This window comes from Perissodus microlepis, chromosome 18 (genome assembly GCF_051167445.1).
Source record: "Perissodus microlepis isolate ML-2025 ecotype Zambia chromosome 18, ASM5116744v1, whole genome shotgun sequence".
Taxonomy (NCBI): domain Eukaryota; kingdom Metazoa; phylum Chordata; class Actinopteri; order Cichliformes; family Cichlidae; genus Perissodus; species Perissodus microlepis.
The window spans coordinates 4308704-4325127 of record NC_140478.1 but is presented as its reverse complement, the minus strand read 5'-3'; the positions used below and the strand labels follow the sequence as shown (position 1 = coordinate 4325127).

General features: G+C 37.8%; 1 protein-coding gene and 1 pseudogene across 2 annotated transcripts; one reads left to right on the top strand and one right to left on the bottom strand.

Annotated features, from left to right (window-relative positions):
• Positions 1-692: 692 nt before the first annotated feature.
• On the top strand, positions 693-8129 carry LOC146367052 (uncharacterized). Its single transcript, XM_084912918.1, has 14 exons — positions 693-1241; positions 3064-3209; positions 3313-3540; positions 3617-3696; positions 3778-4055; positions 4186-4263; positions 4351-4427; positions 4523-4588; positions 4674-4879; positions 5695-6032; positions 6109-6212; positions 6302-6446; positions 7258-7378; positions 7546-8129. Exons 1-14 carry the CDS (start codon positions 1200-1202, stop codon positions 7848-7850), a joined length of 2214 nt encoding a protein of 737 aa, XP_084769044.1. The 5' UTR covers positions 693-1199; the 3' UTR covers positions 7851-8129.
• LOC146367051 (uncharacterized) lies at positions 7928-12531 on the bottom strand (annotated as a pseudogene). The gene is made up of 7 exons (XR_014797620.1): positions 11693-12531; positions 10775-11444; positions 10637-10682; positions 10117-10208; positions 9649-9759; positions 9250-9527; positions 7928-8379 (listed from the first exon to the last, which is right to left on the bottom strand). The product of XR_014797620.1 is annotated as an uncharacterized LOC146367051 (transcript).
• Between the last annotated feature and the right edge of the window lie 3893 nt (positions 12532-16424).

Here is a 16424-nt window from a genome sequence, read left to right as displayed (position 1 = left end):
TGTGGAGATGGCATGTTAAGATAGGAATGCAGTCTAGAGTTATTTATTCCCAGATCGTATGATTTCTTTTTAAATTATTTTTGCTTAACTAAAAGAACCAAAAAACAACTGATGCCAGCTATCCACTTGCCCAGGAGATGGCAGAGTGACAGAAACCGAAACACTAAAAAGAGCAAAAATGTTTATGGCATAGATGCACACTGCAAAAACTGAAATAGAACAAATGCCCTCTGCATCACACTCCTCCTCTCAGCAAGTAGTGTTTTCTCTCTCGCTCACTCTCATTGTCTCTCATTATCCCTGTGTGTAATAACAGTGGAATCAAGTGAACAGGGGAAGGGTTTGCAGCTTCCAACCATCCTCTGTTATGTCTGCCTTTACATCATTTTAATTTAATCACTTCACCCTGTAATCTGTATATAAAACTACTTCCTAATCATCCTTTGTCCTCATCTTCAAGTCTCTACCTGCCAGGTTCCTGCTCCAGTTCCACCCCTGCTCACCAAGTTTAAGTGTTATCACCCACTGTCCTCTAGTTTGTCCCAGAATCTCTGCCTCCTCATTCTTTGACTAAATTCCCTCCAAAACCTAATTTGTTGGGGAAAATTTTGATTATTTAGCTTTGCTTCTAGACTCCACTGTTCTCCTTCACCATATAAAAAGAAAACTGGACTTTAGCAAAAAATCTATTCAGTCTCAGATTACATTTTTTCAGATTCAGATCTTTTAAATTAATGTACAAAAAAAAATTCTTCAGGTTCGGATTTTTCTCTCAGCTTCAATTTTTTTTTTTCACTTTCAGATCTCTATTTTTCAGTTACAGACTTTTGGCCCTGTTTTGGCCTGGTGGGCGTGGCTACACAGAGAGGGGCGGGGAATCATGAGTGACAGCAGACCGCTGCAGGCTCAAGATGGTCCATTTTTCATGTTGCCTTCAGGAAACCTGGGAATGAACATAATTTATCAAACACCTCCTGCACTGTATTATTTGATAATGTTTAGAAAACATGTCATGCATAACTGCTAAAACTCAGTTACTAAAGCTCTTTCAAGCAGTAATGTGTACAAATTACGCCGTAACTGATCAATTATGAGACGTTTTCCCAGCCACTACGTGAGAAGTGGTCATTTCCCATGCTCTCAAAGTAGCGGGCATTGTATCGGGTGGGGGCTGCTGTTAACTTGTCCCTCAGTGAACGATGGCGTCGTCTTCCAACAACACTGCTGGCGCGAACAAGCAGGTGAGTGTTTAAGTTTGGAACAATTACACTGCAGTCTGTGAATACTACGAATTTAAGAAGTGGCTATTGTTACGGTTAATTTTTCGGCTATTCTGTTTTTTTTATTTTATAACGTTTTTTGCTGAAATGCTAGCTCAACAGAAACGCCTCGCTATCATTTTCGGCTGAAACTTACTTCGAAAGGTAAAGTAATATTAACAATTTGATCCTTCCCCAAAAATATGGAAAACATTTTAAAAGACTCCATAACTAATCGGGCTTGGGATGCAGTCTTCATCACCTGCGCTACGGCAATGTTGCAAGACTCTCATCCATCCATTATCTGGTTCCGGGCTCCGCTGGCGGGGCCAGCAGCTTCAGTAAATAGACCCAGACTACCCTCTCCCCGGCCACTTTATCCTGCTCCTCAGGAGGAATCCTTGTTTCTTCAAACAGTGTGCTGGTCATTCTTGGTCTTGATGCTTAAATCTAATCAAATCAATCATTTGATTTGTTATTACTCAATAATGTACGCCTTTGGATGCTACAAATTATCACGAGGGAAAAACGTGTCAAATTTTCATGGTTTTCCTACAATATACATATGCGTGAGTTATAGATAAAAAGCAATAATAGTATCATGTTCTAAAGCAAGAAGTAAGAGATCTTTTTCAGAAGGCCTTTTTTCCCCCAAGTAATGTGCAGCTGAATGATTCCAGTTGAAATGACACAACTGCAAAATCTTCCCTAAACTATGTGTCATGTTTAAGTAAATAACAATAAATGATAATAATAATAAAAATAATTAAGTAATAAAGGCACTACTAAAGGAGTTTACAATTTATTACGTAACAGAGAGAGAGAGCAAACTGCGGTGGCAAGAAGTTTTTCTTCTGTCTATGTGCTCATTATTGGCTGTTTCATATAGATCCAACCTGTACATAATGCAGATTTTTGTCCACATACAAATTCCAGGCTTCCCTCGTTCACGTATTCATATTCAGCATACTTTTGGGAATTTTAATATGTTGTTTTTACCTTCCCTCTTCTAAATTGGCTGTTTCTCTGATGTACTGTTTGTTTCTATGGTTTATTTACATTTCTTACACAATTAACATGGCTCCCACATACCAGAATTCAAAGCGTAATGCCAAGCCCTATATACTTACATTTATTGTTAATACAATTAATTTTTTTGATGATGTGTCAACATGTTATTTGCAATTATTACTTTAGAGCATGTGAAAACAGCACTGGTGATTCACTGGTCATCACATAGAAAATGAAAGGCCATTAAAAACAAGATTTAATTAAGTGGAAGCAAACATTCTTGAGTGTCTCCCAGATTTTTGTTTGTGCTAGCATTATACACTATCATGCTGATGCATACTTATTTATGTTTAACTAGGGATGCACCGATACCACTTTTTTGGAAAACGAATACGGGTACGAGTACTTGCATTTCAGTACACGCTGATGCCGATACCGAGTACTTAATAAAAACATGATTTAAAGTTACAGTCACATAGTCATATGATTTTACAGAAAAACAAGGGACTATTATGGAATTAAGAACATTTATTTAAAATGAAAACTAAAGCATGTTGTATGTAACATATTATAGAATAACTAATTATTTAGAGAAAAAAAACGTGATTAACCCCTCACACGACGCTCAAACATAGACATTTCTCAAACCATGGTATCGGGGGAGTTTTAACGAGTACTTTAGAAAATCTGGTATCAAGGCCGATACCGGTATCGGTGCATCCCTATGTTTAACATATTTCATAATTTCTGTTATGTTTTACCTATTAATTTTTTTTATATATGTGTTTTTTAGAATGTGAACTACAATTCTACAGTGGAAGCCGCTGCACAGAATCTTATTACTGTGCTCACTCAGAATCTTTCTCAGGGACAGCACCAGGCAGCACAGGGAGTAAGGCAGGAACAGGGACCTCCCTCTGTAGATCAAGAGATGGCAAGGTTTTAAATTAAATATGAAAATAAATTATTTAAAAAGTTTTTAACCTTTTTGGTGTGTTATAACTGTGCTGTCATTTTCATGTATTTTTCTAATTCCGTTCAGATCTTTCCCTGGTTTCTTTGGAAAAAAAAGTTTTCTTGGAAAACGAAAGATGCATAATCCAAGGATCCCTGTGACACCACCTTTTAAAGCATGGAAGCCTTTCAGTTTCTATGTATACTTGCTGAACTGTAATGCAGAAACAACACCTACCTCCTCTGAGGAATTTCAGCTTGCACAGGCAGGACTGGGTAAAAGACATCTCACAATGTCCAGGGACATGAACCATGACTATATAGATTTTCAGACTTATATGTCTCTGTAAAGATCATCAAGTCTGCAGGCATCACAATATTGATCATCTTCTGCAGTTATTTGGACTTCTTCAAAGTGAATATCCTAAAATGCAGGGTCTGACTGGAGGATGGTTGCTTTACAAGGCTACAGGTAGGGGTAACAAATGTTTATTACATGATAGTCCCATAATTTGCACCTATGTGAACTAGATCTGGGCTCTACTTTTTTCAGGCGGTCAGGGTAAAAGGAAACTGACACTGGTCCCTCCTGATTCTGAAGGTTACACAGGGACCCTAATATGCAGTATGACAGGAAATGGGAAAAACTTGCTGTATATAGTACCTTTACAGCAAGAATTTGACCTTACTCAGTTACCTCCTGATGCAGTTGAATTTAAAAATATGCCCAAAGCACAATGCCAAACATGCAAAGTAAGTCTGCCATTGCATATTTTGGCTCTTCATGTGCAGGAGTGCACAGAGTCTGGGTCTTCAGCTGAGGACACAGAGGTACATACATCTTAGAACAATATATGCATTTATTTTAATGAAATTGCATTGCATTGAAATGGCAATAAAAAAATTGTCCCACTTTTTTTTATCTTAATCAGCAATGTTATATGTCTATTAATTATGATAGGCATGTCAAACCGAGGTCCAAATAGTGTCCGTGCAGCCTTCTGAAGAGCACACCGACACAGAGGAATTGGATGAAGAAGTAATATCTTAATAGAAATGAGTATAGACCATTAACATAACTACAATGGAACTCTATTCAATATTTTAACTCTCATTTCTGTTTTAGAAACTTCAGTGTCCTATCTGTAACTTGAAATTTGCACCTTATTTCCTTGAAATCCATGCAAGCACATGTGGAGAAAGGTAGTTGAAAAAGCAGGGCTTTTAAAATTACATATAGTATATAACATCTTGAGAATTTCCCATTGACACACCAACTTTTTCTTTATTTTTATTAGAAGCAAAAATGTAATAGACGTGGATGAAATTGAGGAGAACATAGTAGAAGAGGACCATATGAAAAGGTAAAAAACATCACACACACAGATGACTATTAATACTCTGAACTGAATAAAGAGTGTTTATTCTTTCATTTATGGATTTTTTTAGTGTCGACGATTTGTTGGATGCGATTTGTCAAAGAGTTGATGTGGAGAAGCAGTTCAGCATCCTTATTTCAAGAACAAACATTCTGGAGAGAGGCCTTCTGCAGTGGCAACGTCAAAAAAAAAATTCACCCACTGCCATGTTGAAGGTGTCCTTCTTTGGGGAAGCAGGAATCGACACTGGTGCCCTTCGAAAAGAATTTCTCACAGGTGAACTTAAAGAGATCAATTACTTTTCCATTCGTATTATTTATGTTGAAGAAATGACCAATCCCTAAATTTTATACTTCTGTAATATATATTTTATCTTCTAAGTGAACTCTGCTCCAGTTGTGTTGTAAATATGACTATATTTCTCCTTTACTAAACTATACATCAATCATGTTTATAATTTGGGATGGACTGATATGAAAGTTCTTGGCCGAAACCAAAAATGAGAAAACCAAGGTCGAAAACCAAAACACCGGTAACACAGGGAAAATACTTTTTTTTTAACCATAGCATGGCTGTGATGTGACCATGTTGTGTTATGAGCTTACTGGTTTGGTGTTGATAAAAGGTGTCAATATTATTGTCTCAAGTACACCTTTCTGTATACTATGATTTCTTTTTTGAATCATCCATCCATCCATTTTCTTGGCCGCTTATCCCTTGTGGGGTCGCGGGGAGTGCTGGTGCCTATCTCCAGCGGTCACAGGGCGAGAGGCGGGGTACAACCTGGATGGGTCGCCAGTCCCATCGCAGGGCATCTTTTTTGAATCAATATTTTCATTTTGAATGGAATTTTTACATATCTGGAACAGATGTATGATGTTCCTTCAGTACATCTGTCATGTTAAGCCTTCAAAATCAGTGAGACACATTATTATATATATATATATATATATATATATATACATATATATATATATATATCAGTATTGCCTCAAATGAAAAAAATACTGTGATATGAAAAAAATCTTATTTCACCCAGCTCTAAATGAATGTTTTACATCGGATAATTCATAACTTTCTTCTCTCAATAGAAATGGTCGCCGGAATCGAGACTCGTTTCTTTGAAGGACCACCACACCAAAAAAGTCCACGCTATTCCCTTACTGACTTTGACAGTGGACTCTTCAGGCATGTTTATTTTAAAGAAAGGGAAAACTGTCATGTTTTATACTATAAGCAATACACTCATGCTGTTTGTATAAGTAGGACTGTTGGTGAGATTCTGGCCGTCAGTTTGGCACAAGGAGGTCCTGCCCCTACATTTTTCAGCCAGTGGGCTTACAGTTACCTCTGCAATGGGCAGATCAACCCAACACGGCTGGATAAAAATACAGTGGCAGATTCACAGTTGCGGTTACTGATTGACCAGGTGCTGTATAACTAGTAAAAATATTGCCTTAGTACACATTGCAGCTATATAATTTCATCTGTTAAATTACTTTTAGGTGGAATCTTCAACTGAGCAGTCACTTCAGGGCTTTACTGATGAGATTTTAAACTGTGGATTCACTGGAGCCATCTCGGTTCAAAACAAGGAACCGATTGTCCGGTATGCTGTGACATGTTTTCGTTTTTCTATATGAATGTAAGAAAAATAGCATCTGAAGATGTTGTTTAATCTCTTTTTTGTACCCACAGAGCCATTACACTCCATGCTGTGCTTAGATTGCAGCCAATGTTGGAACAACTCAAGGAGGGTTTGCAGCTGTATGGCCTCCACCTGCTGATTAAGCAATACCCAGAAATCTGCCAGCCTCTCTTCGTCCTTGGGGGAGATGTGAAAGTGAGTACAAACGTATTTTCAGTTTTACATGTATGTATTACATACATTTACACATTTTGTTACATTACAGACACAAATATGAATCTATTTTATTTGAACTCTAAATGAAACACCTACACAAAGTGGTGTACATTAGAGAAGTGGAACAAAAATCATACATGATGCCAAATATTTATTACAAATAAATAACTGAAAAGTGTGGTGTGTGTAATTATTCAGCCCCCTTTGGTCTCAGTGTAGTCAGTTGCCCATAGACATTTCCTGATGATTGCTAAACATACAGTAAAGCCAGGGCAACAATAGAAAAACAAAACATTTCCATGTGTTAGAACGGCCCAGTCAATGTCCAGATCTAAATCCAATCCAGAATCTGTGGCAAGATCTGAAAACTGCTGTTCACAAACGCTGTCTATCTAATCTGACTGAGCTGGAGCAGTTTGGCAAAGAAGAATGAGCAAGAATGTCAGTCTGTAGATGTGCAAAGCTGGTAGAAAAATACCCTAAAAGACTGGGAGCTGTAATTGCAGCAAAAGGTGTTTCTAAAAAGTATTGACTGAGGGGGCTGAATAATTACACACACCACACTTTTCAGTTATTTATTTGTAAAAAAATGTTTGGAATCATGGATGAATTTTGTTACAATTCTCAATTGTTTACCACTTTTTATTGGTCTTTTATGTTGAATTCCAATAAAATATAATCATGTTTGTGGCTATAATGTGACAAACTGTGGAAAAGTTCTACGGCCCGAATACTGCAGCCCTGAAGTAATCAAGCCGTTGGGTTGCTTTGCTTTCTAATATCGTCATAGGTTAGTGCCGAGTTTGTCATGGCGTCCATTCACCCTCAGCTGAGTGAGAAGGGAACCTCCAAGCATCAGGTTGAGCTGGACCTGGTTAACTTCATTCAGGACTTGCTTTATGAGTCAGAAGGTAAATGGTTATTTTTGTCTAGTTTATAGTTGTCACATTCCAAAATTATATTCTAAGGTTTTTGTGACAAAAGTTACACTTGTATCGAATTCAAATATTTAGATTTTTTTTTGTCCAAAAGGCCAGGGTTCTTCAAAACGTCTTAAAATTCACTCCTATCCTAACAGAAGGTCAAGAACATGTAGCTGACGAAGATGGCCCAAGATCTATCACACCTGCCAGGTTTCTGCAATGGATCACCGGTCAAGGCCATGTTCCTCTCCTCCCCTCAGAAAAGAAGGACTTTGCTGTGGTGGTAAAATTTAATCACAATTGTGAAGCTGACTTTGGAAATCACAGCATCTGCTATCCTGTTGTGTCATCCTGTGCTAAGACCATTGTCCTGCCTGTGAAACATATGAAGTCCTATAGTCAATTCAGAATGGTTCTGCTGGAGGCTTTTCATCTTGGTCAGGAATTTAACAATGTGTAAAGCATAGCATTGTCTATCAATAGTTTTGAGGTGTAACTCAAAATGCTGCTCCTTCCATTTAATGTTCAGGAAGCACATTTCAAAGTTGGAGATTGACAGCCAGAGTTCTTTAATGAGTGGCATGAAGCACACAAAAACATACAGGTTTACTGTTGAAAAATGTGCCAGAGACAAAAAAAATAGTTTGTAATGTGATGTTTGAGTGTTCACATAAAAATTTCCTGGCAGGTTCATTTTACATGTATATCACATCAAATAAAAGTCTGAGCTATTCATGAACCTTCTCTGGGTTGAAAATTCAAAATAAAAATGTTGCCGCCTAGGAACGGTGAGTTAGTACAAAGTTAAGTACATCCAAATAAATGTCTCGGCCATGTGACTGAGAGGGCCTTGTTACATTGACAGTGTCTCTTAGTCTTGCCATGTCCTCCTCAGATAGAGGACATTCAACAGATGGAAGAATTACTCCAGGATTGCTCCCATCCAGCTCACCAATAGAGTTGACATCCAACTACGCATCCTCGATTTCCTGTGATGATTTTAAAAAAAAAAGATATTTCAAATGACAATTCAAAAACAGTGTTGGGAAATTCAAGACAAACAGTCAGCTCCATAAATATTGGAACATGGGAATTCTACTTTTGGCTCTATATGCCACGCAATGGATTTGAAATGAAACTAACACGATTGGCTATAACTGCAGAGGTATTTGAACTGTTTTCATATGTGCCTTCCACTTAAGGGACCAAAAGTAATGGAACAATTGGCTTCTCTGATGTTCCATGGCCAGGGATGTGATATTCTTGTATTTAGTGAAGCAACTCCTGACAAAAACAGCAGGATAAATTTTGAAGTGTTTTGGGCAATATATCTGCTCATATTCAGCCAAATGCTTCGAAACTCATGAGGCAGCACTTGATGGTCCAGATGGACAATCACTTAAAGCATTCTGCAGAAAAAAACAAATAGTTAAAAGAAGTGGAATGTTATGCAGTGGCCACGTCAATCACTTGACCTGAATCTGACGGAGCAGTGTTTCATTGCTGAAGACAAAATTGAAGGGCAAATGCCTCAATAATAGCTGGAAGTGAAGACAGTTGCAGTAGAGGCCTGACAGAGCATCAGCAGGTATGAAGCCCAACATCTGCTGAAGTCTCTGCGATCCAGTTTCAGTTATGATTAATGTTCTGTCTCATTACTTTTGGTAACTTAACAAGTGGGGGGTACACATGCAGACTGTTGTAACTCCTACAACTTTTAACTGATTTGGATGCAAATACCCTCAACTTAAAGCTGATAGTCTGCAGTGACAGCACACCGTGTTTTTTTCAACATCTCCAAGTGCACTTTTTGAAACTTGATTAAAGAGGGATTGTATAATTTAGATTTGTTTTAGTACCTCCACTGTGTCTGGAGTATCAACTGGATTCTGGTGGAGTCCCAGTGTCCACAGTTGTTGTGGGGACAGATTCCTCTCTGTCCTTAGAGGGTGGTTATCCCAACCCTGTCTAAAGACATCCAGATCCCTTCTGCAGACGTGGAAGAAATGTATGTTGGGCACAAAACATGTGGACACCATCAGTTGGATCCAGAAGGCCTTCATCCTCGAGGTTGTGAAGGGTTTCATAGTGCACGCTTGAAACAGCCATCCACACATCTCGCCACAAGCGCTCTATTCTGTTCAACATCAAAATATGGCAACGTTTTCAGAATTTTACCCAGAAATTCACTGAATTGAAAAATATATAAGAATATTTTTCTTATTTCCATGGGACATTTATACAAATACTACACATACCTTTGGTTGTGAACACTCTTGCCTGACAGAAAGCTTCCTCTTCCACAGCCCCGGATGGTGAACATGCATCTTGCTATTCCAACATTTTCCACCCCTTGATCCCCTCGAACTCTGAAACAAAATTAAACATCGACAGTACAATTTGTTTTAAATCTAAAAAAAACATGTCACTCTTAAAATTTATTGCAGCCTTTGTGTTTTTAATATAATTTTACTTTAGACTGGTTATTAGAAGTTTATTGTTTTGGTCATTCAACAGTGTGCAGCTCTGTATAAGCACACCTTTCAAGAATTCTAAATGTTTGAACCATTTAAACAAGTGTATGGGGATTTATAAACAACTGATCATATAGGCTACAGTTTACATATTGCATGTCAAAATAATTACACTGCTAATCAAGGGGGGGGGGGAATCATATTTACACATTTGCACAATCATTGTGAAAATTAATTTTGTGTAGATTTTACCTCAATGGAAAGCCATACTTTTGTACAGCCTCCAAGAAGAAAGCAAGTGCAGTTGATGCTCTGTTGTTGGCAGCAGCACCCAGGTACATGATCTAGAGATGTAAATATCATTAAGTGGAAACTTGGTCAAGTCAAGTTACTATAATTAAAGATAGAAACATGTTTATCAGGTATTGTAGCTTGGTACATTTATTTTATATTTATAAGTACAAGAAAAAAAGCAGGCTACATAATTCCCAAGGTAGCAAGCTGCCATGAGATGTAGCAGTACTTGTAATCAACTATTCACCCAAATGCAAAGGGTAAAAAAAAAAAAATCCTTTTAGCAACTTGAAGAATTAGTTTACCAAGCATTTATAGTCACCAAATACTGACAAACATAAACAGATTAGGAACATTTTGTTCTACAGAAGGATCTCTATAATACAGTATATGGTAAGTTTTATGGTAGACCAAAACACAAGTATTTCACTTTTCAATTAACATCTCATTCAGCTCAATTTTGAAAGTGAAAAATCACCTTTCTTGAGTACCCATCTATCCCTCCGAATATCACCAGGCCAAATCTGTAAAAAGAACAACAAAAAACAACAACTAGGGCATTAACAGGTATAAAACATAATTCAGTATTTAGCAGTATTGTCAGACTTCATCCTACCTTATTAGTTTATGGTTTGTGTCTATATCATCAAGTAAAGAGGACCTTGCACTGAATATGTCCTTCGGACCACAAATCCCAGCCTTGTCATTCTTGAGAAAATACCAGCAGAGTCCACACGGTGCATCGACGAGTACACTCTCTTCCACTGTACATGGTGGCCCATGGCTTGAAGCATCCCTTTCATCATCCTGTATCCAACATGAGGTGTTCTTGTCTTTATAGATCTTACTAAATTGTCCAGCTCTTCATCACTTGTTGTACTGTAGCACTGCTTTATGGAAATGCCATATTCATGCAAACGACGTTTCACTGTCCTCACAGATATTCCAAGAAGTTTTGCAATTTGGGTGATTGATAAGAACATTTCTGTCAGTATCTGGAGCTGTACAGGCGATACATTGTAATTTGGACGTCCCAGCTTTCCTTCTGACACTGACATCTGAGAGGGGGTTTGTTCATTGACGTCCTCCATACTGAGCACAGTTGACAGCTCTATCAGAGCATTTATAATACTTTGAGGGATCTCAACCTGATCGGACAAAGATCTTAAAAGGACCATCTCATGGTCGATAACAAACTGCAAATAGTCCACATCGAGGGGTTGTCTGTGCATGACCTGGGAAACTTTATGCAGTAGTCGCTGAAGCATCTCTCTTTTTAGCTGCTCCTAAATTAAATACAAAGAATTTTACGTTACTTCACTAACTTTGTTGTTCTCCAAGCTTACAGATCAACTAGGACGTAAGTTTCAGCCGAAAATGATAGCGAGGCGTTTCTGTTGAGCTAGCATTTCAGCAAAACACGTTATAAAATAAAAAAACAGAATAGCCGAAAAATTAACCGTAACAATAGCCACTTCTTAAATTCGTAGTATTCACAGACTGCAGTGTAATTGTTCCAAACTTAAACACTCACCTGATTGTTCGCGCCAGCAGTGTTATTGGAAGACGACGCCATCGTTCACTGAGGGACAAGTTAACAGCAGCCCCCACCCGATACAATGCGCGCTACTTTGAGAGCATGGGAAATGACCACTTCTCACGTAGTGGCTGGGAAAACGTCTCATAATTGATCAGTTACGGCGTAATTTGTACACATTACTGCTTGAAAGAGCTTTAGTAACTGAGTTTTAGCAGTTATGCATGACATGTTTTCTAAACATTATCAAATAATACAGTGCAGGAGGTGTTTGATAAATTATGTTCATTCCCAGGTTTCCTGAAGGCAACATGAAAAATGGACCATCTTGAGCCTGCAGCGGTCTGCTGTCACTCATGATTCCCCGCCCCTCTCTGTGTAGCCACGCCCACCAGGCCAAAACAGGGCCAAAAGTCTGTAACTGAAAAATAGAGATCTGAAAGTGAAAAAAAAAAATTGAAGCTGAGAGAAAAATCCGAACCTGAAGAATTTTTTTTTTGTACATTAATTTAAAAGATCTGAATCTGAAAAAATGTAATCTGAGACTGAATAGATTTTTTAAAAATAATAATAATGAAAAAAAGATTACTGAAAATTTTTAAATAAAGTTTACTCAGAGAAATTATAGATAAAAGAACCATTGGGTTTTCAGTTAATACAAATATTCAAAACGTTTGATTTTATTTTAAATCCAACTCTTTCTTTTTCAAAGTTCACTCTAAAAATGTGACTTTTGCTTTCAGTTTACATATTTTCGATTTCAAATTTTTCTTTTAACTACACAAACATTATGGCCCTGATTTAACTCCATAGGGGCTCTGCTATTGTTATAAAAGAATGAGAGGAAGGGGAAAAAATGGGGGTGAGGGATTGTTGGACAGACCAAAAGAAAGCAACAATAAAAGGTGGATATAAAGGGGAAAATAAATCTGTAAATGATACTGCAAATGCGCAAATAATAATAAAGAGAAAATGGAGAAAATAATAAAAGCAGTAAAGTCTCAAAAGCTGTTTTGATCTTGAAATAAAGACATTTATTTATGGATGGAAGACCAAGTCAGATATGGATAGTAAGAAAAGTAAGGTTGAAAGCATGAGCTGGAAAAAGATTCAAGGCGTTGAGGAAATCCATTTTTGTAGTAGAATAGGCCTGGGAAGGAAACACAAGAATCAAACATGATAAGAAAGGAGAGAGCAGCATGACAAGACAGGACATCAGCACAGACAGAGGTAGAGGGGAAGGAAGAATGTTTAAATGATACTGAGAAATAATACTGAGGCTAGTTCAAAGAATGTGAGGTCTTTCTGTAAAATCACATGATCAGCTCTTCTTCCATCAGAGACTCAGGGGAGTTAGTTTTATGGTGAAAAGTTTATAGATAGAAAACAATTACAGGTAATAACATTGCATTTTGACCAAGAATAAGTTTCTTTGTTGTTGATGTTCCACCATTACAATTTTTTAACTAAATCTCCTACAAGGTGTCAGAAAAAGTTGGTAACAAACCCATAAAAATCAGAAACGTTACCTGATCGAAATCTAGCTGAACTCCAGTTCAGTTTCATTCAATTTCTAAGGTTCGTTTTCAGACTTTAGACAATATAAACAATGGATGTAGCTTCTGTTTGTTAAAACTAAGCCAACACTGAAATGATTAAGCCTCCATTTTTCTTCATGGCCACCAAAGACTGATCCCTATGGCTGAAAAAAGACTTGATATAAGTCTACAGGTAAACAGTCCCTGGAACTGACCTTAGTTGGATGAAGACTTTTTGGACTTTATCAATCATTTTGCTTCTCACTGAATAGGACATGAAAGTCATTTGAAAAAAAAAATAAAAAATGGCCTTTCTGAGCTTCAGAAAAGAGTCTCATAGAAGGTCTGCTGATGCAGTTACAATGAAATCTTTTATATGGTCAAAGCAGCTTGTGACTTCTACATTTAGGTCACTGCTCTTAGACACATTGCTCTGTTGCAGTTTAGGTGTATTTATATAACACCAGTGAGTGGATGAGCTGACGGCTGCTGATTGGTCCCCTGGTTATGTGGTCTCATTCAAAATCCCTCACCAGCAGTTGTCCCGGGGCAGCCACTGACAGCAGCAGCAGACCTGACCCTGGCCTCCAAAACCTGTGACATTTGTGCCTGTGACTTTTGCGACTTTCTGAGTTCTGTATATAGTGTGTACTAGGGCTGCCACGATTAGTCGACTAGTCACGATTACGTCGACTATCAAAATCGTCGACGACTAATTTAATAGTCGACGCGTCGTTTGAAGCTTTGTAAGATCCCAAAAGACGCAGGAATAAGTAGTAGGATTTAAGACTGTAATAACGGACTGAAACAGAAGATGGCAGCACTGCATGTACAAGGATGCCAGCTGCCGTTAAACCCCGAAGAAGAAGAAGCGGTGTCCCAGAATTCATAGCGCGGCCCAGCTCAGTTTCCAATAATGGCGGCAGCTGGTTAGTTTTAATATTACTCTTATTATTCTTTCTGGGTCACAAAATAAACGTTTAACGTGTTTTCAGGCGAGAATGTAGCTGTGTAAACCTCAAATATCTGCTCAGTTTATCAAGACACCACATATTTTCAAAAGCGCTCCGACGTTGTCAGAGACGTCTGTTACCCACTAGCTCGATAGCTAGCCGGGGGCAAGGCTCACTAGAGCCCGTGAGAACACCGGACTCCCGGCAGATCGTTTTCAAACCCACCGCTGTCTTTCGCTACTCAGGTTAAACATGATATATAAGTCACTTAGATAACTTAAAAATGTTATTGTTTGGCTTTTTTCAGTATTTTATTTGTTCCTGAGTAAATCGGCTGAGTTTAATAAACTTCACCGAAACAATCTGCACATTTAATTAAAATTTAATAAACTACCATCTTGTCTTTATTTTTAGTTAGCACATACCTTAAACACTTCAAGCTGTAAGCTAGTGATGATTATATAAGAGCAGATGCTGCTGGTGCAATAAACTGTCCGTTTTACTACAATGGATGATGATCTGATTAGTCGACTAATCGCAAAAATAATCGGTGACTAGTCGACTATCAAAATAATCGTTTGTGGCAGCCCTAATGTGTACATTAGTTTTCATTATAAATAGCACATTGTAAATAGCACTGGAACAGAAGGGGTGAGCTGCCTTATTGTTTTCCCTTGCACTGTTTTCTCCTGTTTATCTCAGTTAGGGAGTTAGGTGTAGCGCTTGTCTTTCGTTTGGTTTTTGATTTCACATAGGGTTTTAGAAAGAACCTCCTCCTGACTTAGCTTGTTTTGTTATTTTGGCCTTTGTTCACCCTGGAGCTTCATTTTGCAGTGTAGAAAAATAAACCACCGTTCACTAAGAAACTGGTTTTCCCTCTGTGTATGGTTTTGGGGACCAAGGCGGGGCAATCTTTTCAAACTTATGTTGCGTTCCTGTACCCCTAGACTGGGGCGTAACATAAAGTGGGGCGTAACAACTTAATACTCTAGGACAATGAAACAGAAATCTTTTGTGCAGTCAGTCATGAAATTTGGAAGCACTGAAGTAACATTTTGTCTTGTAGCATAGTTAGAACCACTTTTGTGAGAAGTGTCCATCAGTAAATGTTAACAGTAGTTCTGCATCATGTTCTACATCTTAAATCACTAAATGGATGGGTCTTTCAGTATGACAATATACTGTAAAAATACAGTACAATGTACTGTGTAATAGAAATGGAATTTTCTGCAATGCATTGTGAGATCAAGAACCCCAAAAGGACGGAAAAGTAAGAGAGAGGGCAGCCATTACACTCTCAGACTTCATCTGGTTTTGGACTCTGTAGCTGGAGAAACTGCTTTCATGTTTCAGTGGTAAATATTACATTATATATTTTTAATTTATTAAAATAACGTGTATCAAACAACTTAACATGTTTTTATTTAGAAATAATTGTTAATTTTGTGTTAACTGGTGTCTGCTGTAACCAATTAAGTTGGGAATGTTTTGCTAACTTATTTTGAAAATAATTGTGATTTAGGTTTAACATGACTTAAGCTTTCCATTTTAATGAATACTTTATTTTTCATTATGATGCCACCAGTTTTGGCCTCCGGTGGCCAAATAAAGAACATTATTTGTAAATACTAACCTTAGCTGTTTGTTTCTCTTTAGCTTTACACAACAGCGAGCTAGCTAATGAGCTAAAGTCAATGCTATAGATGATGCATGCAGAATCTGCGGTAAGTAGCAGTACCAGCAGAGAGAGATATTTAATTTTTAGCCAGTATAAAATTAATCACATCAAAGTGTTTAAAAAGGCATTATTAGCACATTTACATGCAAATAAATATTATCCACTAAGATCAATTGTTTTTGGCGATTAAGTACCCTAGAATTTACCTGTTGGAGTCAAATTGTTAAATGTGGTGTTTTATAGGGACATATCCTATGTGAGGGTTCTGTTTCTTATTTAGTGAGGATGTTTTACTTCCCGCCTTTATGACCTCACCTGTGTTTGTGTATGGTGAGACCATTAGAGGGGTTAAGCCATATACAGGGTGGGGGAGCAGGAGGTCACACAAACGCACCCCCAAACACAAACACACACACTCACATGCATACACACACACATTCTGGCACATGCATACATGCACACAGACACACACACACACACAGTTTTTTCGCTCACTACTGACATCTTTTCTTTAAATATATTATCTCCCCTTGCTCGTACTGCAATTTCTGCATGCAGTA